A 23,953-nucleotide genomic window follows, 5' to 3' on the forward strand; every position below is an offset into this window, starting at 1 on the left:
ATTCACGTCAAAACGCTACTCAATATTTCTCTTTGTTTAATTTTGCTTCCTCAAAATTCCTTTATATCTTCTGAGATCGCTTCAATTTCGCCAGTAGATACGTGTACAAGCTTGGTTCGAGCTTTTCACCACATATCGCCGTGGGGTTATAAAGAAAAATATATCGAAAGGTCGCGGAAGAATAGGGGAAAAGTATACGACGGTTGAGAGGGAGGAAATTAATTCCGCGCTTTACCAGGGTCAAACAGAACAAGTGCGTTCACCACCTCCATTACCAGAAAGAAAAAAAAACGACCCACACGACTGACAACACGGTTAGAACTTCGGACGCTGGACTTAATAGATAGATTTAATGAAATCTATTTGTCGCATTTGGCAATGCCACAATCAACACAAACATCGGCTTCGTCAAGATTCTTTGCTTCACAGTTACTGCAAATCCAAGAAGGGATGCTTTCGCACCACTCACCGTTGATGACATCCACAGTCTCGTCAAGTTCTTCACAACCCAAATCCCCTGCACACCATTCCTCGGCATCACTCACTAGACAGCTTTCTGGCGCAGATGTTTCAGTGCCGCTGCCCTCCTCGCTGCATTGCAACAAGCACTCCACGGTATCTCCTTCCTCTTGAGAAGTGCCAAGTGTTTTAGGTCCATAACAACAAACACTCGAATCAATTGGCTGAAAAGAAACCCCACAGACATCTTTTGTGATCATGTTGGCAACTACACTACCCCTGTGATCGGTGGCGGTAAACGGGGAGAGCGTTCCTGGGATGATTGAGTCGTCTCTGGGGCCAACACCGGCAGGTGTTGGCGAGATGCAGCCGTTTTCCCTTGCTCCTTCGGCTACAGAAAGGGAATCGACAGCGCCCCTCACCAGGGGGTGGAGTCCTGAGCTGGAGACGAGCGAGCCAACATCATTGATAACCTCGGACATAACCGCCCCACAGTGTTCACAGCGCTCTTTCTCATCCAAAAAAGTTAGCCGGAAGCACGCGCGACAGCTGGTATGCGTGCGCATATTTCCCAACCTACGCGCATTGCCGCATTCCAAGCAAGCTGGTACCGAATAGGCATTTGCCACACCGCAACTGCGGCACTGCCATCTGCTAGGTATCTCCAAACTCCGCTCCGTTCGGTCCGAGTTGCACCGCGGGCATTGCTTACGTTCCTTCAACGCACCACCTGAAGCCACAGCCGTACTGCACACATCACACACCCACGTAATCTCGTCCATATTGAACCGCCGTGGTTCCCCACATCCGGTGCAGCGGCGAGAATTTTTTCCATTCTGACCGTAGCCACACTTCTCACAGTGCCAATCATCCGACACCAAACGTGCCCGGCAGCGAAAACAGCTCTTTCGAAGGAAGTTGTTTGGCACTGAGCAATGTGGGCAAACAACAACCTCAAGTTTTTTCTTGACGGAACCGCAGGACGAACAGCGACTGTCACCAGACTGCTGGCATTTCGACCCGCACTGTCCACAAACCCAATGCCGCGGATGGGCGCTCCCACAGTAATCACACTGAAATACATCAGCTTCGTTCCGCCTGCGGCACATATAGCAACGCCATGGTTTTACCGCTTGCGGAGCTGCGCCACAACCCAAACAGCGAGCGCGTTCATCCCTATTGGTGCTGCAGCAAGCACTGCACCGCCAGTAGCCAAAAGGAGCCTCGCGGGTTACGCCACAGCAAGACGTCACCGTCGCGCCCAGCAGATTTCTGCAGTAGGGACAACGCCACTCGCCCGTTTCGGTAGTGTTGACGCTGCAAGGGATAAATGTGTCAGAGAACTTTGTTTCCGTTACTTCAGCACCATCCCCACCCAAATGTTTTCCTCCGCCCACAGTAGCTTGGTCAGTTTTGCACTGCCCCTCATTCGGCAGCACAGTCCCGGTTTCGGTCAAACAAGACGCTGTGCCTTTTGTCTCACTTGTCAATGAATCCGCAGCAATGGATTTTGGCGGCCCTCTAGAGTCCACAACAACCCTCGGTTTCAGACATATATCACAAAAACCAACGTTGCGTCGTTGAAGAACGTTGCATTCCGTACACCACCAGGTGCCGCGCTCCGCAGCCTTAACTCTAGCAGCAGTTGCAGCACAGTCTTCCATGACAGCGGAATCCCTGGTATTTTTCTCATCTCCAAGGGAAAGCTGGACTTGCTCCCGGTGGTTATTGTGCTGCTCACTCTCCGCTTTGGTCCCGTCATGTGCTTCTCCGGTGCATTCAACTGACGGTCCCACCTTTCCTTCACCAGCATCCTCGGCCACGTCGTTGGTTGTTGGCGGTGTTCCGCCTCGATTATTGGATTGAGCGCAATTTTCATCCTCCACTGCGGAGTTTGCGGCACTTTTATCTTCTGGAGCGAGACCACTCTCAACCTTTAACTGCAACTTCCGAACACTGTTCATCATCCCCAATGGTGTCATGCACATGAAGCACATTTCCCACTGCACGTCGTTCCGTTGGCGGCAGCTCGGACAGAGAACCGTAGAGTCGGACACGAGCCTCCGGCGGACGGAATGACAGTTTCGACACTCTGTGAAGAATATTGAGTTCTTGTCGTGTCCGCAACTGGAACAAGACCAACGAAAAGGGCGGTCGGCGTAACACGTGGCGCACTGCACGGACCCGCGAGAGTTGATATGGCAACATGAAGGACAATACCACTCTCTGATCCCCGGGAAAGGGTCACCACAGCTCTCACAAGAAAATTTGCTTCGGTTCGTTGCATCGGCGGGGCACGGGTTGTTATTATGCCCGCAGGAGTGGCACGTCCATATGGCCGGAAAGAGTGGTAGGTGCCGTGCTGGTGCTGTATTGTGCTTACAAGATTCTAAACTGCTCTGTTTACAGGATCTGCATGTCCTGCGCCCGATAAAGTTGTAGGTGCGGCAACCACAACACATCCATTCTAGTGCCGCCTCACCCACGAGTCTTGCGCCGTCCTTTAACCGCTTCGTGTGAATTGCCTGACGTATGTGCGAATACTTTGCGAGGTGATTGTTTGCGCGCCTTGTGGGAGTGATAGGCGAACTGCTAGGCAATGACTCCGCAGATTCCCCTTCTACAAACATGGCGTCAGCTAATGTGTTATCCTCCGCGGCAGTTACTTCAACACCGCCTTCCAGATGCGCACGCACCAGTTCCTGAGACTCAATTACGCCGGTGCTAACCCATGCCGTAACAGTTGATTGTGTTGGTGGCGCACTCACATCTTGCACCAAGAGGCGTGCCAACTGCTCCTCATCTTCCAAATCCTCGTCCCGTAAAGTGTGCAGAAACTTCCTTCCCGCCATGTGTCGCGACGACCCTCGCAAGGCCGTCTTCAAGAGCCCTAGGATTGGTGGGCGCCACATGTGTACCACCCTCGCAATCACCTAATAAGCGTAGTAAAGGGCAATAACAAAATCAACACGGGAAAGGGGCGGAGAAGTGAGACGGTCCCCAAGAAGAGTAACGGTGAGAGCACAAAATGAAAGTCTAAAGATACAGGAACACTGAGATGAGAGGTAAATAGTCATCGTTAGAAAATTTCGACATTATGTGTGAACTAAAATTCCCCGCTAAGCCGTGGCGATCCGTAACGATGTCACTTTGATAAGATCCAATTCGAAAACGAAAGGAAGAAGAAATCACTACCCCATCAGTGATGTAACACGAACATGCACCTTTTTACCACGGAAGCTACGAAAAGAAAAAAAATTAAGTAGGTCGCTTTCCGGCAGTAGGTAAAAGACCAATATGAAATAGCGACGGTGCGAGAATCTGTGACAACGTCTATCCAGCGTGATAGTTATTTGCCGCTGTTATAGCAAGCAAAGTTAAATAAACGAATAGGAATGTCTCAAATTTTGACGGGCTTCCGCACAAAAGCACGCCGCGGGGCAACCGCTACCGTCTTCGTTGCTCCACATTTGTGGCACTCCTGTCTGTTCTTAAAGTTCTTGGAAAAGCACTTGCCGCAAGTCCAATCATCCGTCTTTTTGTTCCACACGTTTACTTGACCTTCCGCTACGTTGTCGTCGGACGTCTGTTGGAAACCTTCCTTCTCAAAGTGAGGCGCAGAGTCGTCTTCTGACCACGTGGTAGCACCCGACTCTGAAGACGCCCGACCGCATTGCCAACAACTTGCACGAGTGCGGAAGTTGCTCGCCTGACAGTGGCGGCAGAACCAGTTATTGTGGCTCACACTTAGGCCGGCGCCCCCGTCAAAACCTCCATCGCCCCCACTTGCACCACCGTTGTAAGAAGCGTCTGCTGTACTTCGTGCAGCTCCGCATTGGTAACATGAAGTTCTGGACGCAAAATTAAGACCTTGACACTCCTCACAGTTCCAATCCTGTTTAAACGGCATCCGGCGGCGATTAGCCGAAAATCCAGCACGTCCGGCATTCTGCGATGGTGGTTGCACGTCTCGAGCCTCCTTCGGTTCTGTCGGGGGCCTTGCTTTGTTACAAGCTCTACAACTTCGCTCATAAATACATGTAGCTGTTCTGCAGTCGGAGCATACCCAAGATATAGAAATGGTAACACGGCAATTAAAGCACCTAGCGCGAGTCATGTGATTCACTGCACCGCAGTGGCAGCACTCCCATTCTGTTGGCTCTATGTGTTTGCCGCACCCCGTGCAACATTCCTCATCCCCAGAATTGATGACGGCGCAACTGGGTTCTCGACACATCCAATCGAATCCAGGAGGCCCTGAAGGAGCTCCCGGTGAGGAAGCGGGGCGCGGTTTCCTCAATATGCGCGAATGCTTAGTTCCCTGAGGCGTAGGCGCGAAAGGTTTCACCTCGGGAATGTCAAACATTGTGCGTGGTGCCGGTGGAACTCCCTGTTTCAATGCTGCCGGTAACTCCGAAGCACCGGCCATCTCATCACCGAACTGTTCATCGGCATCCTTCGCGGAAAGGGCATCGAACCGCTCCTGAGTCTCTCGAAGGCGCTCGGATCGCTCCTGCTGTATTCTCAATGCCTCAGCTTCAGTCATTGTCATGGGGGCCATATCATAACCGCAGAAACCACAACAACTATTATCATCCAAGTCGTCGATGCGATTGTTCTTCTCACAGGCCGCGCACATCCAAAACTCGCTGCTTTTTTCCGCTGGTGCAGCGCACTTGTGACATTTCTTTACCCCCTTGTGGTTTCGGGTGCTGCACTCAACGCATAACCAGCCCTTAAGGTTCGGCTTCACCTCCCCACACGATTCGCAGTGGGTTGCACCGGGTGCATTCACGTGTCGGCACTCTTCCTTCACACACATCCACGTCCGGTTTGTCCTAACTGCCCATGATTGTAGAAGCGCGGCGGTTGGCATGCAGAAAGCTGCAACCTGCGTCGCGTAGGCTGGACAGTATGCAGTTCGCCCAGCGCATGGGGCGCAAAAACAAACGGCACCGCCGCAGCTGGAATTAGATCGTCCCACATTTAACAGAGGCGCTAGTGGTGCACGTATGTAGCGCTTCATGGAATGTAAATACATCACCCCTTCCTTAAATGTTTTTTTTGGAGGTGATTCAGTCTTCAAAATCCTCCCACTCAACGGGTGCCAACCCTACTGATTTCCCTTATGTTTAGATAACAGTTTCACGTTAGAGCGGGTAGTTTCTCCCCTAACATTCTGAGTCCCAAATGTTTTGCGTTTGCGGAAGGAAGTTAGTAATGAAGAGTGATGAAGGGGAAAACCCAAGGAAAACGAGAGTTTAATAGCACGCGGGGTACACAGAAAACAGCTGCAAGTTATAAACACCTCAGTCACTGCATCGAAACCCGAACAATGATTGGGTCGCTTTCGCTGTTGCTGGTCGTTTCTTCTTTTTTTTCCCCTGCTTAAATGACGGAAAATACGCCTTACTAGTCATGTTACGTTCTTCTTTTATGGCGTTGGCATCTCCATAACTTTTGCATTTTTTAATCTCTTTTTTCTGGTCTTGTTTTCTTAATTTACCGCTGGCGAATGGGAAAGTAGGGGCCGTAAAAGGCTATAGTAATCATCGTACTCCCGTTTCCTCTTAGGCTCAGAAATTCTCCCCTTCATAATCTCACATTTCCCTTCCTTTCCTCTCATATTTCTTTTTTTATAAATATATAAATATATATATTTATATATATATAATTATTATTATTGTTGATTTACGGTTGAGGAGGCTGCGGCAAAAGGTCGTTGAGATGATGAAGGTGTTTGGCAATAGCGACGATCTGAGTTGGGGGGGGGGGAATCGGGGTACTGCACAACCTCCTCCACTCGTAACGTTTGCTATCAATCAGTACACCGCTTGCCATAACTCGCCACATTCCAAACGACCCCGTCCAAATGTCTGACAAGAACAAAGGGTGAAAAATACTTCTGTCCCTCCCCAACACCGTGCTCATGGAATAGCCTCGAGAGGATTTGACTTAGATCTTGTTCCAAGCAACAATATCCATCGACTGAACATCATCCCCGAAAGACATGATCATCTCTTCCAGGTCATCTCCAGATACCTTATCGTCCTCGATGACAACCAACTGTTGCAGTTTCTTAACTCCGAACGCAATGGGCACCAGTTTGTGGTCACCCCACAGTAGACCATCTCTCTTAATTGCGTGGAGTTTCTGTGCGAGTCCATCTAAGTCCACTGTGTCATCCCACGGCTTGATGTCAAACAGGATTGATGACTTTGCAATGATCACCTTCTTGGAGCTCTTTGCTGCAGCATCCTTCTTCTTCTTAGCCTCCAGGGCCGCAAGTTCCTCTTCAGTGGCCTCACCAAAAAGATCGATATCATCATCATCACCGGCAGCAGCTTTGGTCGTCGCGGACGTCTTTGATGCGGTTGCTCCTTTCGTCAGCTGGACGCGTTCCGCCTGATAATAAGCCGCCATGCGAGCAGCCCATTGAATCACAGCGGTATTAGAACCAAACATCTCACTGAAGATACGAGCGTCTTCTTTACTCGGTGTGAACCCCGAGACGTATGGTTGTGCGCTCAGGCGACCGTTGATTTCCTTTAGCGATGACATCGTCTTCGTACCTGTTTGTATCTCGTAGTAAGTCTTCGATAGTTATACTTCCTTTATAAAAGGATAATAATCGTCAAGAGAAAGTACTCAAAAAAAAAAAAAGACAATTCGTTGACCACGCTAGGCATGCAAATATGGAGGCAGTTCACAAAACAAAAATTTGTATTAAACTCAAACTACTGAATGAAAAGTTAGAAAAGTTTTCAATGTCCCTCAATCGACAGTGCTGCAGTCACATAAGTCCTCCAGTTTTGCGAGACAATGCAGTAAACTAAATAGTCGATCCACCGATAAACGTCCACACCCCGTAGTTCCATTTACTTAAAGTCACGAACCACCTCGGAGAAGCCATAATGGAGAAATTTGTCTGCTGATCCCATACGTAACTCAGTCAGGGGAATACACGCACAACCATCCTTCTTTACAATTTTGTTCAGTTCCTATCGGACGGTTTTCAATCTTATCAGTGGATAATCGTAATATGCCAACGGTGAGGGTTTAAAAAAAAAAGAAAAGGGGGAGAGGGCTGGGTTGCGCACATTGGGCAACTAAAGGTCATCATAATCAATGAATAGCAACCCCTCACACCCATGTATTTTCACCCCTCACCGCGGAAACAAATGAAGTTGATGCAGATGGGTTTTAGCAAAGGAAGGAGATCCAAGCTTACACACGGAAAAAAGGAAAAAAGAAACAGACAAGCACGCACGAAAAAAAAAAAAAAGAGAAAACGAATGAAAAGGCAAGAAAGTAATGTAAAGAAGGGAGTATATATGGACCCTCGCACTACGCGAGATGCCTCGGCTACGTATTCTCAGCCTGCTAAGCTAACCTCGACAAAACTACAATCGAACAAGGCAAACACACCAACACGAGCAGCCAATAACAATTTAACCGAAATAACAATAGCAACCAAGGCACCCCAACAGCTAGACTCACACCACACACAAAAATCAATTAACATATACACACACTAACACGAACTACATGTTATTTAATGGATGCATGACGGCCGTGGTAATCACCAATCAGTAAAGTCCTCACCGACTCACGCACCAAAGCTGGTAATATTGGCGGCAGTTTCTTTTTGATAGCCTCGGGGGTGAGATTCTGTTTAATTTCTTCTAGAGTGCACACCCCAGCGAACTGTTCAGCCGAGACGTACTTTAGCAAATCTTTTGTGCCTATCGCTTTCCTTATGTCTCTTGCTTGCTGCCTCCTCAAGATGTAAGTTTGGTCAGTTTGTTCCGAAGGGACGGAGCTGTTGCTTCTTAAATGAGCTTGTTCCATTGATGCATACCCCTTTGACGGCGCGGCCCGCACCAATAGGTGAATCTCATCCTTAATGAGAGAGGCAAGAGCGACGTGCAACCACCTGTAGAATTCCTCTGTTGTCGTCTGCGTAACAAAAGAAGACCAACTCGCACGCAGGGCGTAATTGTGGGCACCAACGGACTCAATAAACAAGCGCTCCGCGTTGTCACTTGCAGAGCAATTCTGCTGCACTCTCCTCCTAACGGATTCGTACGCGCCATAGGATACAAAATCATCCACGCAAGTAATGGAGTCATTGCAAACCTCTCGGTGCATATCACTTGAACCAACCACACGTTCAACTGCGTTGCATCGCACGTTTGCATCGCTCTCGCACGACGCAGCTTCCAGGAAACCACATGTTACTTCCGACTTCTCGCCACCAACAATATATGGAAGCGCATCGTTAGAAAATGTGGCACTGTCCACATCGGGAAGTGTGCCACCCGCCGTGTTTTCGCGGACGGCTGTCTTTTTGAAGTTGCGCCCGCTTTCCAAGTAGTGAGGATGAATATTAGGTGTTGCGTCAGGTTCCTGTAGAACCTTAGCATAGAACTCAGCAGTGTTTCCTACGCCCCCAAGTATACCTGCAACCGGTCGAGTGATGAGTCCCACAGCTCCGGTGGCAACGCCAGTAACGAAACCTGTCAAGCCTGAGGTTCGCACGCCGTTGAGCGGACGTGAGAAAACGCCCGCAATGCCATCACGTAAGCCCTGCCCCATACCCCACAGCACTCCTCCCTTCTTCGCAGGGTCACCTACGCGGTGATGCCCTTCACTCACTTGCTCAAGCCACTCGTTGTCCCACGAGAAGTTCGCCGCAGTGCGACTGCCGGCATGGGAAATTAACCCAACGGAGTGCAAAGTGGAGGATGTCGTCGTACACAGGAAGTCACGCAACCCCTTAAGCATATTCATTTCTGCTGTCCCAAGTAGAAGGGATCGGACACCTCTCTTCCACCCACTCAACAGTGCAATAGGATTTCCGAGAACTTCCATGGAACCAACAATCCTAGGAAACTGCAGGGCAAGTTGGTTGCGATATAGCGGCCACAGTGCTTCCAACAGCGCGCAGCCTACCGAGTTACTTCGCTGGTTTATATCTTCCATACTTATACCGTTTATACTCAAAGGGGCGCGCTCTACCGAAGGTATGAAACGGCTTATGGAAAATAAACCCGCGAACGGATCGTACAAGCCATCCTTGCGCCGAGTAATGGTAAACTCCAACTCAACTGGTGATACCTCTAACGTTGCAATGTGATAGTTATTAACAGCACCACGTTCGCGCAGCTCCGTGGTAGATAATTCATCCTTCGTGCTTGGTTTGCAAACATTCGAACCAGTCACATAACTTTCCTCCGTACTTTTCATCTGACACTGCTCGCTCTCCAAGCAACAAGCCGCCTGCTGGAGCAGAAACAAGAACGTGTCCGACACCTTTACGGTAACGGGCGCGACCTTAACAGAGACGCTCCTTATCCGGATGGTTTTCACCTTCTTCTTATTTGAGGTCATATCAATGGCGGCGCGCCGTTCAGGTACAAGAACATGCAATTGTAGAGAAAGACAGGGTTTCTTCAGTATATTGCCTGAAACGGCACCAACCGCGTCGACGGTATTGATTAGTACAACAACAGGGTGAACTGGTTCTGGTGTGGTGCAGTCCACGACAGCCACACGACCAACATCCATCCGACCGAAGCAATGCCTTTGATTGAGCGATGCCGTACAGTATATTCCAGTCGCTTCCATAAGGATCAAATCCAATTCACGGCACTGGATATAAGACAGTGCTTGTGCGTCCGTAAAGCTAGAGTTCGTTGTGGGCACAAAATGGAATTTGTTTTGAGTCACAAACGGGGCCAAGGGCGTGTCTAGCAGCGAATGAACTGTTTTCGGAACGCATTTGGAGGCAACGTAGAGCGACACCGTGTGGACAAGCACTTCCAAATGCAGGATACGTTGTGGCCTAAATACAAGGGCACTTTCAAGAGAGCGGTCGCCTGTTACAGAAATGTGATACTTCTGCTGCCCGCAGTCAAGGGTGCAGAGCACAAACATATCCGGTGCCACCTTTACTCCCTCACACGCAGTTGCGACTTCGTCGAGGTTTATCGTGCAAGTCTGAGAGTACCCATAGTCGCCATGCAACGTCAAGCGTATGGCAGCATTCGCGTCGTCACTCTCAAAGCAAGTCACACTGTCGGTGAAAGGTTGCACAATGTATGAACGCTCGGCCTTTGAGACGCCCGACAAAGAGTGTGGCATCTCTTCGTAAATCAGAAGACGGTTTGTGCGGTTTTCAACAACGATATGCGTACCCCCATCCAGGTCAAAGTCAACTAAGAAGCGTGACCTCCGCTTGTTCGGCACAATAGAAAGACAAGCAAAATTCTCTGGAATGGGATCATCTCCATAAAGTGGCGGAACACGTAATGAGCGGAGTGTTATGACGCCCATTGAATTTAATAGGTTCCGGAACGCTGGATCCCTCCCATCAGTGCTTCCCGTCGAAACGTAATGCTTCATTACAATAGGCACATTCAAAGTCGACAGCGTTAAAAGCCTCACTTTGTTTGACCAAACGAAGAGGTCACCCACCTCCTTATGGACATAGCAAACTTGCACGAGTGGGTCAGTAGCGGAAGCTGCGGCAAACGTTGTCCACTCCACGCTTGATTGGGGTGGTATTACCACGATAGTGTCTAAACCCAAACATCGCACGGCAAGGGAGAGCGCACGGTTCTGATTTCTTAATATCCACATTGGCTCTAAGCAGACCCGCGGCGCAACCTGCATGTTGTTTGTCACCTCTTTACAGCGACGGGCCCTAAAGAGGTGCACCTTCTCGCCATCCGCAACGCGAATACATTCTGAACTCATTGGATCATTGCATGCAAACAACCCAGAAGTGTCTGGCGTCGAACTCCCAATCATAACACGAATTAACACAGGTGCTTCGGGAGATTGGGCAATCTCTTTTCCCTCCATTAGTGGCATTAGGATGGGAAACTCACGCTTTGGGGCAAGATACTTACCCTCTCCTTCACCCAATAACGGTGTGCCAAACTTATCTGCAACCCTAATGGGAAAAGGCAGCATATTCACGAGCACTGCAGGTACACGCACGACAAACTTGTCGGGCTCGACACGCTCCATTACCAGTCCCACTACTGGTGTTTCATCACCATCAACGGTACAAACTTTCATTCCAACTGTTGCCCTTTCAGAGAAATTTAGGGGAGTTGGTTTCGACGAAGTCAACCGCACACCATTTGGCAGTTGGCATGACAAACTCACGGAATACCCCTCACCAGAAGAAGGTCGCGTAAAATTGTTATACTCTTCTCCACACTGAACAAAACGTGGCTCGTCCAGGGGGGTGAATTCGTTTCCCCTTGTTGAAATGACGACAGCCAATGTCCCACCAGTGTTGTTCAGTACCGTTATCATTGGCCGGATACAGAGCTCTACGTCACAACGCTGCATAAGACGAGACTTCGTTGGGTCTTCGACGGGGAAAGCCTTTCGCCTAAGCGAAAAGAGGACACCAAATGTCTCGTATTCGCATCCCGCTTGATCCCCCTCGGGACCACGAGCCCCTGTGAGCCACAGGGGAAGCACAAGTACATCGTTTCCCCTCATGTGCCCACGCCGTGCATAGTCTGCACCACTGCACTGGAAGGCAGTATCACGACAACGAACTTTTTGCCCAACCTCCTGGGAATTCGCTGTACTTGTGCCCAAACCACCTCTCAGAGGCAGTTCTTCATGTTCTCCAGAAGACAGAAGAACGAACGCACTAATGAGCAACTCCAGTGTAATGAATTCGTCCTGCTGATCAAAACGCCACTCCTCGCCAACCAACAATGACAGCGGTTGCCTTAAACATGTAAAGGTCATATACCGTGTCTCCTTCGGAGGAACCACGAGGGGGGAACACGAGGCATCGGGCACAGACACTAAGTGGTCTGTAAGTTCATTTCGAACTGTGACAGGGGTAGTGATATTTACCACATCGTTAACCTCATCGTACCGCAGCACGATGTCCAACAGTCCAGCGAAACCATCAGTGAATGGAATTCGATGCGTTGTGACACGGCGAAGGGTTAAAATGTCCACATCAACTTTAGCATCTTGCAAAGCACTGCAGCACCGGTCAGAACCATCAACAAATCCACATACTATCCGAAAGCTGGTGAACGTGCGCTGAGGATCCGAAAGCTGCATAAGTTTACCGTTCGGCAGCGCATGGAATTCACTGAAAACGTTACCCTTGTTTTGAGAATTATGAGGTCCAAGAACAGTGACTAAGGTAAGAGGAACACCTGTGTTGTTGCAGAAACCCGGCACACCAACCCACCACCGACTAGGCGAGGGACGCGTCAAGCGGGCAAGCGTGATAAGAGGAAGTGTTATGCTGACTGACTGTAACATCAACAAACCCTGGAGTGAGTACCCGTCACCAGCATGCTGCGTGTACTCCACAGTAAATTCCGGTGAAAGTGAGACAACGTTGCAAGGCGGTTGATTAGGTTGGCAACTCGTCACGTGGAGTGCAGCATATCCCTTGCAACTACCACGGGAGAGGTTTCGTGTAGCCCTCCCGCGTATACATGTACCCGTCAAGGCAAGTACAAATTTTTCCCTCGTGAAATCATCCGTTATAACAAACTCAACATGAGGAGCCACCAAACCAAACTCAAACCACGACTCCAGGCCACCAATGCCCGCCGGTGAGAACGATGTCTGAAAAACGGGTTGATGGGCAATTACGTCCTGGCCTAACGTTCGGCTCAACCCTGTGCATTCCAGGCCAAGCGCTTCAGAGGAATAAGGAGCACAGCGTGGGTCACAACTCTTAACCAGTTGCCGGATTGAACATATTTCGCGAAATGCTTTTCTCAACAAGTTAGCGATGTTTCCCATTAGCAAAAGGTATCTCAATGGAACTGTAGAACACACGGGGGGGACTATCATATTTACCTGCGTGGTACTGATGCCTCCACGCGCCCTATCGCCTCTGTGGTACTGGATGTCGATGATTAATTCCGAGGGTTCATCGACGGCAGTCAGGGAGTTGCCATACCGTACTGAAACAGGCGAAAGTTTTACGGAACCGCTCTCCCCTACGTATTCCACGATACTGGAAGCGCCCTCATAACATTTTTTCTCAACCTCGTATCGAGCACTCGTGCGTCCAAACACGGTCACAGTTTCGTTGTTGGAACACAGTAAAAGCGTAACTCCACACAAAACGTCGAAACTGACCTTGACATTGCACCATCCAAGTTCGTTCAAAGGCAACAACGAGGGAGGAAATATACTCGTATGTGCCGTGCTGTGTGAAGAGGATGGTATTCCATCAGGTACAACACAAAAAGATCCCTCCCCAAGAACCACATAATCCGCCACCTTCCCGTGATTTACAATGAATGGAACATCTTGAAACACCACGGTAAGTCTCGAATCCACAAGTATAAGTGATTCTAACAAATGGTGGCGGGTGCTAGTCGGGGCAAGGATTACCTTTGCGGAGCCGATACACCTCACAAAGATTGTGTTTATCGGGTTACCCTGAGCCGAACCCTTCACAAAGCGGAGACGGAACCCACTCTTCCCGCCCAGCAAAAGGTCTTTACACAAACAAACGTCGCCGGAAATGGTAATCAACCGACCACAACCCCCTAAGGCAACTGAGGGGCTGCCATCGATCCCGCAGAAGCACTGGAAAGCACTTCTGTCCGCGATCTGGCATGATGAAAACCAGTGCACTGCAGTTTGTAGCGTCCGATGAGCTGCTACAGATATGGGTCGCAAGACGTGGTCACTTATAGCGTTGCATAACTTCGGTGAAACAACCAACCTTAGGGCATGCAATCGTGCGACGTAGCTTACCACTTTTGTCCCAAGTTTCCCACAGGGTCTCATACATTCACTGTCCAAATTGGGTGAAACAGATGCTTCGCGACATGTCTCCGAGTAATCGATGCAAACGTCTCTGCGAATGTAAATTGCCCGTTTCATCGAAGAATCTTCGGCGTTTTCAGGAGCTATCGCGGTGATAAACTCACTTTGAATGGCTGAGTCAGCGGCGCTGGTGATGGATAAGACACGTGCAACCACACGTTCTCGCTGGACAGTTCGCTCCCGCTCAAACGATAATTGATGGAGCTCCACACCGAACAGCACATGATGCCGCCAACCCACAAATTCCCCACCTGACTGCGGTGCATACAACTTAACCGACAAAAACGAGATATAAAAAAGGACCGTGTCGCTACTGAAGGTTTTTGTAGTGGCCGATTCCCCTGTATGCGTCCATGTCGGTTCATTGTTATGCATAAAGGGTAATATCCCCATCAGAGGGAGGGTCGCCTGCAACACCGACATCGAACAAGACTCCAGCACATCACCCAGCGGCGCAGACAGTTCAATATTCCCAAAACGCATAGACACGTGACGTGACAACTCAAGGAGATTTTTTTCTAGAGAGAACACAAATGAGACGTTCTCAGCGAGAGGCGAAAACAACGCCGATGGGGATTTGTAGCACAGAGAAGCCCTTTCAATCTTCACCATTAAGCAATCCTTTGCCCTATCCGCGGTGTTCTTCACCTCCACAGCTGGAAACAGCAGATCCACACTACCATTATTCGAGCACAACGCCGAATCATTTGCAAGAGGGAAAAGACGGACATTGACCTTTTCAATTGTGACATCAATAGACCTCACGGGCGTCCGCACTCCCTTCGTAGGAAAATGTAGTTTCCGACCCGCATCACCCCACAGATCATTCATGCGAGCCCATAAGCAGATGTAGAATGTGACGTTGTAGTTATTCAGTATTATACCTCTAGCAGCAACACTCACCTCTTCCGCTCCCGCGACTCTTACCTGCGATTCGGCAACTTCAAAAAATGCTAGCTGGTCCTTGACCCGCACCACTGACACATGTCGAACGCTGAATTCATACGGAATAGAATGGGAGCTGCTACTGTTGAGGGCTGTCCCCCAACCAAATTTGCCTCTCACCTCAGAACAGTTCAGCAATGCCGCCTGCTCCAGTTGGAGGGAGAGTCCTTTAATGCAAACCTTCACTATGGTTTGCTTTCCGCGATAGGAAGAGCACTCAAAAGAAGCTGGCGAAAGTTCTTTCATAGGGGTTACATCATTCCTCAGGCCATCAAACCCAGCGCCCTCCCCACTACAGTTGCCACGTGGCCCGTTATACTTCATGGGGTCAATAATGCAGTGAATCCACGATAGGAAGTCGACGGTATGTGAATTGAGCGCGACCACGAAACTGCGTATCTGTAGCCTAACCTGCTGCTCCGACACAGAATTCATGATGTCCAGCTGCAGCCCAACGTCACTCGGAAAAGAGTTTGGCCAGCGCTGCGTAGCGCTAAGCGGTCGCAACACCTCACTGTATCCTGTCGCCGGCTGCCAGTGGACAATAACGTTACCATCACCATCCGAGAGCTCAAATGATCCGTGGAACGTAAGTCCTCCCTTGAACGGTTTCCCTTCACCGGGCAAAGCAACAGAGGCTAAAGCCAAAACGCCATCGACCTTAGCAACCATAAGTGTGGTGATGCTTTTTGACTCTGCCTCACTAGCCGTGATGTCGGTTACCGATCTTCCCACTGCGTCGTCCCCCGTTAAGGAAACGGAAAAAGAGGGGAGATATATAAGCACTGAGAAGAACGCTCCCGTTGAATGCGTGTCTCGTGCTACCTTTGTTGAGTAGCAGACCGGTGTAGTGCCGACCGCCGACAGTGGCGAGAACCCACCCGAAAAAAAAGGTGATGACGCAAGCGCCCGCAGTGTGCGATGAAGTTCCCTTATATGGGAAATGGAAATAACGAAAGAAACATTCTGATCTGCGCCAATTCGAATCAGTCGCCCCATCGACGGCGGTGCCGCCGTGGCCGAAGATGTACCCGAAGTAAACGCCATTGGTTCACCCTCATCGTTATCCGAAGTCGCAGTAGTGTCCCAGACCCGCCTGGCGTGTAATGCCCCAGCAATAGGAATTTCAGCCTGTGCCTCCACATTTGGGAATGACAAAGAGGGAAGTTGCGAGAAACCAACAGCTGCTCCCGTTATCTTCGCCGTGTACACAGCAGTGAAGTGATGCATGGGCCCATCCTTACCCGAATTGTTCTCGGTAACTTCCTTAACTGTAAACCCTGAGGACACATCAAGGCGCTCGACTTGGACTCTTTTCACTTCATAATCAGTTTTCGGGTAGAACAGAGCATCCCTTACAACGACAGTAATCCTGGATAGCAATAGCTCGGATATAATCGCGCCCGGTCCTGCCTCACAAGTGCTGTTACCGCTCTTGTCATTGGGAAATACAATGGACACGTACGCAGAGGACTCGTTCACCCCGAAGTGAAGTAAACGAATCAAAGTAGTGCTGTCAACATTCAAACAAACAGATTGAGCCGAAAGTTCTATGGTGCGGATGTAATGGATATGGGTTTCCTCCTTGCTGACCAAATCGGAACTGCATGCTCCTTCAGTTCCCCCAAACGGCTCAATCACCGTCAAGCAAACTGCACCAACTTGTGCGAGAGCAGGTACGGAATACCTCCCCGTATTGAGTTGCACGGAATCCTGTGTGACACGCACGGCATCCGTGGCCTCCCCGTACGACCAAACGGAGGCGCTCTCATCTAATGCAACTTTGAATTTTCTTTCGAGTGGACCAACGTTGAGTGTTCCTGACAATGATGGTATATGAAATACCACGAGCGGTTCCCCGGACGGTTCTTCGAGATGCACTGCGCACCTGCGAAGTAAAACATTAAGCACCGATGTGGTAGCCGGAGGGACGACATTGTTCCCCTCGCGATAAAGGTGTGTTGCGCGTTTGGTCCTTCCCCACTCGGCCAACCAGGTGCGACAAGCAACGACAAACCTTAGCAGCGCGAGGCACGAGTGGCGTGCAGCAAATACTGTTATGTTGTCGAAGACGCAATCAACGATAACCTCGCTGAGTGGCCCCCGCTGTTTTCGCGTCACCCTGGAGATGGAGCTTTTTCCTAGCTCAATCAGTCTCCTTCTGTGGCCTTTAGTAGTCTGATGAATTACCTGCTGTTGTTGCCAGTGAGGCACACCAGGAAGAAGAACGCGACGACTGGGGGTTGCGTCATCAATGGAAAGGGCATCAAAGCGAATTACGGTTGAGGGCTCACCCCCCGCTGTGCCGTTGGTCGAGTACAACTGCATATGTGTATTAATTTCCAGTATAGCTTCTTCATCATCCTCACCTTTTTCGATAAGCGTACATCGAAGCGGCGAGACTGTTGAGAGAACGTAGGTAGCCATCTTCGGCGCCGATCCACCAGCATCTGGAGGCGCACTGTGGGGACATTTCGGCGTACTGCAAACCTCACAGAAGTTAAAAAGAAATGAACGGATGAAAGACGCTAGCATTCGTGGCGTTAGCTTCAAACACTGAATTGCACCCCTGGTGGGACTATTACCGACACTAACACCGCCTGCACCATGTTCAACATCGACCATGTCTGGAGCGCTTTCAAAGGCAGAGGGATCAATGTTCAATAGTATTGCGAGGTCGTTACTCCCACCGCCAACATGCACGTAATGTTCTTTATCAGCACCAGGCACCAGGCGCATCTGACTATTAATTACCGCCGAGGCACGAGAGATGAAGGGCACCATCACGGACTGCGACCCACTTCCTGTGAATAGGTGCCGCATCTGCTGAAGTTCTGCAGTTAGTCTGAAGGGTTGTCGGGAAAGTATGTTGCCCGCGGTATCTTTCATCATGTCGTTGTATACGAGGGTAATACGCTCGATATCGAGGGTAATGAATGTATCATCTTTCAGGAAGTCGATCCTTTGAGTTGCATCAGTGGCGACAAAAACACTAATGCCGCTGATCTCACTACGGGCGCTAAAAAAACTTTTCCCAACCCTCCTGTCCTCTCTCTTTGCGGGAGCAACCTTTTCACACGATGCAAGTAAAAAGCCTTGTTTGCTGTAATGTGAGTCAAACACAGAAAACATCTCCATAACGCTTGGCGTCCAATAAATTGAAAGAAGCCGCACCCAATATTCATAAAATATGTGGACACAACCGCCTATGATGTCAAAACTCACGTGCGTTCGTGTTGTATCCTCTTCTGATACACCGGACGAACAAAATTTAAAGGTGCTACAGGACGAACTGCCGCGAGTGGATATATTTTTAACTGAGGAAAATAACACAAATGGTCCCATCGTTTCTCCTCCGACCGCCATGTACTCGATACCTGCTAGAGCTCCATAAGCCTTCACTTTTGTCACCTTTGTTGTGTCACCCTCAGTCCCGACGCTTCTCTGCAACACCAAATCATTTACAGATACCAAAATAATCCCATCTGCTTCCTCCGAGCAGAACCGGACGTCTAGCCGCCCAATGTCGACATCGACTACCTGATTACTAAAAACACTTTTCACGGAAGAGGTCTTGGTCGACGTTTCAGTGTCATTGGGGAGAGCACCATCCCTTTCCACAGCCCGAGCAACACCACCAAAAAAGCGAGCGGCTAAATCTGACGCTGATAACGACTGTCGCCAAAGGGAGGCGTAGGCACCCAGTAGCACCTCCACGCAGCAAACCAGAGAACTACATATTACAACCTGCGCCGCAACCGCTGTGAGGGAAAGTGAAGCTGCATACGGGACGTACTTCGCAGTGAAATTCTCGAGCACAAGCATGTACTGCCCACAGGGCGAACAAACATGTAGTTCTGGTGACCGCACCGCAGCGACCATATGTTTACCACCCTCCGAGATGCTTGTCTCCACTCTAAGCGCACGACTACCTTCAAACGTTAGTGAAGACACCGAAGGATGGTGTTCACCTCCATCCATGCAGTGCGGTAGATCAATATACCCAACATCTTTACCAGCGATATCTTGCACAATTACTCTCCCAGAGTATATCACCAGTTCAACACCTTCCATAAAAAGCATATCCCGCTGCGTAGGAACCGCTCCCACACTTACTTCTCCATGCGGCACCTGTTCATTGGTGCTTTTAAGTGCCTGCGCCGCCCACTTCGCACTGTCGCACGCGTACTTGTACAAAACGGCAAGGTAGTTACGACACTGAGATGCTGGAAATGTAAATGTACTGTTCCCGACAGACAGAACCGTATCGGATTCAAGGCGCCATTCGCTACCGTTTTCAGTGATGTGCTGCAGGAGAGCCTGCAGTGTGTCTCTGTCAAGAAGCGACAAGTTGCTTAGATGATCAGAAATAATGGCAAAAAACAGTGGCTCGACAGTCAATTCGGCCCGCAGGGTTCCAAAAAGAGGCACACCCTTCTCAAATGTGACGACTACTACAACATCCCACAAAGTTAGTACGCTTGAAGTACCTGTGCATCGGATACTGATTGGAGTTTCAACACCAGAAACAAGCTTCCACGACACCTGCGGCTCTCGTCCAAGTTTGGAAAGGTAAATGTTGTTGACACACAAAGTGAGGTTGCGTTGACACGACCAGGCAGATGCCAGAGGAACAGAAACGATAACTCCGTCCACACAAATATCAATTGCGGAAAATGTTTTGGCCGTTTGGCATTTGGAAGGGTTGCAGCTTCGGTTGGTGGATTCGAGTAATGCACCACCGAAGGCTTTTATCGCGTCGCACCACCATCTCCACTCATGCCAAGGTTGGGCAACAACCCGAGTGAATGCCACCGCGACACTCATTCTCGACCGTGTTTCATTGATCGTAACCGTCAACCACGACTTACGCATGGCATTACTGCATCTGCCACAATTCTCAGTCCTCCTGCCTGTACCACATGAATACGTGTCGTCATACTCAAATAATGGAGTGGAAATGGGGCCACATATACTTACAGTTGCCTTATCAACCGTCAGTAACAGTCCATTTCGGCTTTCGCATGGTGAAGGGGTATTCGTGTAGGAGCAACATAAAGACGTCAGGCGCCCAAAGAGGTGTTGCTGAAGATGGTCTACGTACAATTGAAGCGGTTTCGGCGCGCTGACACCGCTGCTCCATACCTGCGGATAAAAAGCTGCCTCAATCGATGGAAAGCTGAGAGACAGAACGCTGATAAGTCCACCGGAATCCCTGCTTTCCCAAGACGGTGACCCCGCTAACCCCTCGGTGCGTCGCATCTGTAGAGATGACAAAAACCGTCGACCAATTACCCATTCCTCTTCAAAGTCGTCATCAAAGCATTTAACTGCTGAGGAAGTATCGTCCGCACTCTTCACCAAATAGGTACCCCTGTTAGTATTGGGGGAAGCAAACCACCATTGCGTTAACCAGGAACTGTTGCTTACAGTATTACCACTGCTATCCCCACCTCCTGTGAAGGCAGATGTATCGGTCATCGCTGCAGCAGAAACCGCTTCCGAATCAGCCCCACCAACATATGGCTGGTTTCGCCTCATGGCATCTTCAATATAGCGTTTCTGCTGGGACATAGACCGCTTCTCTCTCCGCAGTTCAGCGTATGTCAGGCACCGAAAAAATATAATCTGTTGGGTGTGTAACAGCTCCTCCACCGCGTTCATTCGGCTCTCCTCCTCCTTTGTAAGGTGAGGCAGCCAGGCAACGCCTTGCGCTCGCTTCCATAGTGAACAGTATTCCCTCCGTAATGCACACAATTGCGTAATTTTTTTAATGAAGCGACTCCGTCCCCCTGCAGCAAGCGGTGCGGGGCAGATATCATCAAGAATACAACGGATCGCAAACCACCACCGACGACGGGCCAACGTCACGCCCTTAACGTTTTCTTTACCATCATCGCAAAGCAAATGAAGATTCTTTCTGTACTTCAAGGACTGGAATCCGTATCGGCACGAGTCCCTTATTATGGCTAACGTTCTTAAAGCCCCAAAACAACCACGGATGGTAATCATGCTCGATGCCGTTACGGACACCTCCATTTTCCTCTCCCCCGGTCGATTTGGGGTAGCGGGGCAGTTTCCTCCCTTCATAACGAGAATATTGAAGGCAAGTTCGTCCACCTTTAAAATCTCCATATTTTCCGACCATCCCCATGATGTGTCGTTTTCTTCGTGTTGGAAGCCCTCGCTGTCAGTGGGCCCACAGTGCTTAAACGCGTGGAGGGAAAGCCGAACACCACTCATGACAACTTTTTTGCAGCAAGGCTCTGCCGGATCAATAACAAAACATTCACTCCAAGAGGTGTTGGTGGTATTGATTCGTACCTTCTCCATAACCACACTGAGGGCACTGGTGAAGCGGTGTGCAAGCCCCTCGTAGTCGAAAACGTACTTGATGCGTACATTGTGCAATGCAATGCAAATATTTTGCTTAATAGTTTCGGTTAGTTGTTCCATGTATCCCTCAAACCCAACGAACCCACCAGAAGTAAGAAATTTCAGAGGTCCCTCCGGTATTCTTTCAGAGGGAGGGCAACTCTTCCCCGTCCTCATCTTCTCAAATGCCTTCAGTTGGCCTACTTTCACTTTCCGCGCTCGAGCCTTTTCCTCCTCCGCGTCATAAGGTGCACTGCGTAAAGGTGTGACAACAATTTCCACCGCACGCGCTTCCACCATAACTGGTTCCGCCTCCAGAGAAGTCCATGGAATTGTAATAATTAACTCGCTCACTGTGCCTTTTAATATTCGAAAGGGTACAGGAAACGCTCCGCTACCACCATCTGTGCCCTGATTATTCATGCCGTCAAGACTTTCTTCCCCATTGGGGAGGAGGAAATGGGTGAGTTGGTCCAGGATATTAGCACGTAGCTGAATATGCCGAAGGACCACTTCACCCGACCAGAGTGATATTTGCAGTTGCTCTTCATTCAGATCACAAACAAAGTTGTTCAAATACGTAGCAAGCAAGACGGAGAGCCGTTTCTCCAACATGCTATACACGGAAATTTACCCTCAAACTTTCTCAGGTTTACTCGCAGATTTAAAGCCAACGCCGTTTTTCAGACGTCTGCCACCTCCCATAACCAATTGCTGGCAACACCTTACTTCGCTTAACTAAGGCTAGTGGAGAATTTCACACGGTTTCACAGCGATGTGTCACCGTCCTTTTTTTTTCCCCCACCCTAATTTTCCTTAATGTGAGCCAGCGGATAAGACCGCTTGGAAACGAGGAGGGACTTGCTTCTTGTTTAAAAAAAAATAAAAATAAATTACAAATACCCTAAACCCACAGCTGAATCAGGGATAGGAAAGGTGATAAAAAAAAAATCAAACCCGAACAGCGAAGAATGACATGGAAAAGCAGAGGCGCAAAAGAAATGTAGGCAGGAGGAAACCGGTATGAGAGCGATCTTACATTTTGTTTTGACAAGGTATCACATGAATTTGGAGAGAAAACGCGCATCTACTTAAAAAGAGTGGTGAAAGGTGAACATGCAAGTCCACACATCTCTCGTCACAAAAACCCTAACACACGCAAAACATGGGGGAAGGCTACATCTTTGATGCCGCATGGAAAGTGGCGCCTCCCCCGGAAAAAAAAAATTCCTGCAGAAGCCAAGGTGTTCCGAAGTAAGAAAAGAGGAAAAACAAAACAAAGAGAGTAACAGTTTACTTTCTGCGTTCACCGCACTTCCTGGTCCTTCATCATACATTTTCGTTACCCATCTATTGTATTCCCAGGTTATAACAACCCCCCAAATAACAACAACTTTGCAGGCGTCATCATTCCTCTACTTCTTCCTCCCCTCCTTAGCAGCCATTTCATGCGGTCTCAATTTTCCTTGGCAACACTTGCCGTGTGAAGCTGCATTGCCAACACTTCTTTGAACTTCTCAAGTGTCACGCGTCCCTCAGCATCAGCCGCCTTTTCAATAGCCTCCTCTTGTGCAGGTGGAATTCCTAATCCTTCTTCTCCCTCCGCTGTTGCTAAGTTTCTACATGTATTGCGCAACTGTGTTACAGTTACCCACCGCTGCTTAGTGACATCAATAAGATCAAACATCGTCTCGAAATCCTGTTCCGTAAAGAGAGGTGTCAGTGGGTTGCCTTTGAGTAAACTTCTGATTTCCTGCTGAAGAAACAAACGGGGATCTGCTGGTTTGTTGTAAATGAGTAACTGAAGGAAATGTGCGAACAGCTCATTGAGCCTGTGTTTCTTTACATAGCCGCGTGTTTGCAGTTCCTGCTCATTCAACTCCATGACACTAGTTGAATAATTGAATAAATAAATAAATATACCGCTGTCACTTCTTTCTTATTCCACAGTGTCCTCTATCGTCAACTCACTCCGTTTCGCTTCAACAGGCTATCGGGGTGAGGCTGCCGTTTTTTCCCCCTCTCTTTTGTATTAATGAATTACTTTTTCAATACGAAAACAAATACCGTACCTCGTCGGAGTTTATGCACTGATCCCCCTATTTTTGCAGATTAGTTGTAGAAGAAGTATTAAAATTAGGGCAAAACAGGAGGGAGGAAAAAAAAAAAACAGAAGAGAAAACCAAAAAGATAAGCGTGGCAGGCAATGGCGATAACATGATGAAACAAATAATACATTAAGGTATAAAATGAGGATTTGCCGTAAACCGCAGCGGCGGTGGGATAACTGTCACCAACATCCCCTTCGCAAAAAAAAAAAAAAAAA

General features: G+C 49.2%; 5 protein-coding genes across 5 annotated transcripts; all 5 read right to left on the minus strand.

Annotated features, from left to right (window-relative positions):
• Positions 1-359: 359 nt before the first annotated feature.
• On the minus strand, positions 360-3,371 carry TEOVI_000636400 (putative RanGDP binding protein; the record flags this gene model as incomplete). Its single annotated transcript, XM_067223459.1, has 1 exon — positions 360-3,371. One exon carries the CDS (start codon positions 3,369-3,371, stop codon positions 360-362), a length of 3,012 nt encoding a protein of 1,003 aa, XP_067079560.1.
• Positions 3,372-3,859: 488 nt separating this feature from the next.
• On the minus strand, positions 3,860-5,500 carry TEOVI_000636500 (Zn-finger in Ran binding protein and others, putative; the record flags this gene model as incomplete). The annotated part of the gene is made up of 1 exon (XM_067223460.1): positions 3,860-5,500. The coding sequence occupies one exon, from the start codon at positions 5,498-5,500 to the stop codon at positions 3,860-3,862; it is 1,641 nt and encodes a 546-aa protein (XP_067079561.1).
• Positions 5,501-6,414: 914 nt separating this feature from the next.
• TEOVI_000636600 (translation elongation factor 1-beta, putative) lies at positions 6,415-7,020 on the minus strand (the record flags this gene model as incomplete). The annotated part of the gene is made up of 1 exon (XM_067223461.1): positions 6,415-7,020. One exon carries the CDS (start codon positions 7,018-7,020, stop codon positions 6,415-6,417), a length of 606 nt encoding a protein of 201 aa, XP_067079562.1.
• Positions 7,021-8,010: 990 nt separating this feature from the next.
• On the minus strand, positions 8,011-22,242 carry TEOVI_000636700 (N-terminal region of Chorein, a TM vesicle-mediated sorter, putative; the record flags this gene model as incomplete). Its single annotated transcript, XM_067223462.1, has 1 exon — positions 8,011-22,242. One exon carries the CDS (start codon positions 22,240-22,242, stop codon positions 8,011-8,013), a length of 14,232 nt encoding a protein of 4,743 aa, XP_067079563.1.
• An 841-nt stretch (positions 22,243-23,083) lies between these two features.
• On the minus strand, positions 23,084-23,512 carry TEOVI_000636800 (uncharacterized protein; the record flags this gene model as incomplete). Its single annotated transcript, XM_067223463.1, has 1 exon — positions 23,084-23,512. The coding sequence occupies one exon, from the start codon at positions 23,510-23,512 to the stop codon at positions 23,084-23,086; it is 429 nt and encodes a 142-aa protein (XP_067079564.1).
• Positions 23,513-23,953: the final 441 nt, after the last annotated feature.

This window comes from Trypanosoma equiperdum, assembly GCF_001457755.1.
Source record: "Trypanosoma equiperdum strain OVI genome assembly, contig: ctg_1878, whole genome shotgun sequence".
Classification (NCBI taxonomy): Eukaryota; Euglenozoa; class Kinetoplastea; order Trypanosomatida; family Trypanosomatidae; genus Trypanosoma; species Trypanosoma equiperdum.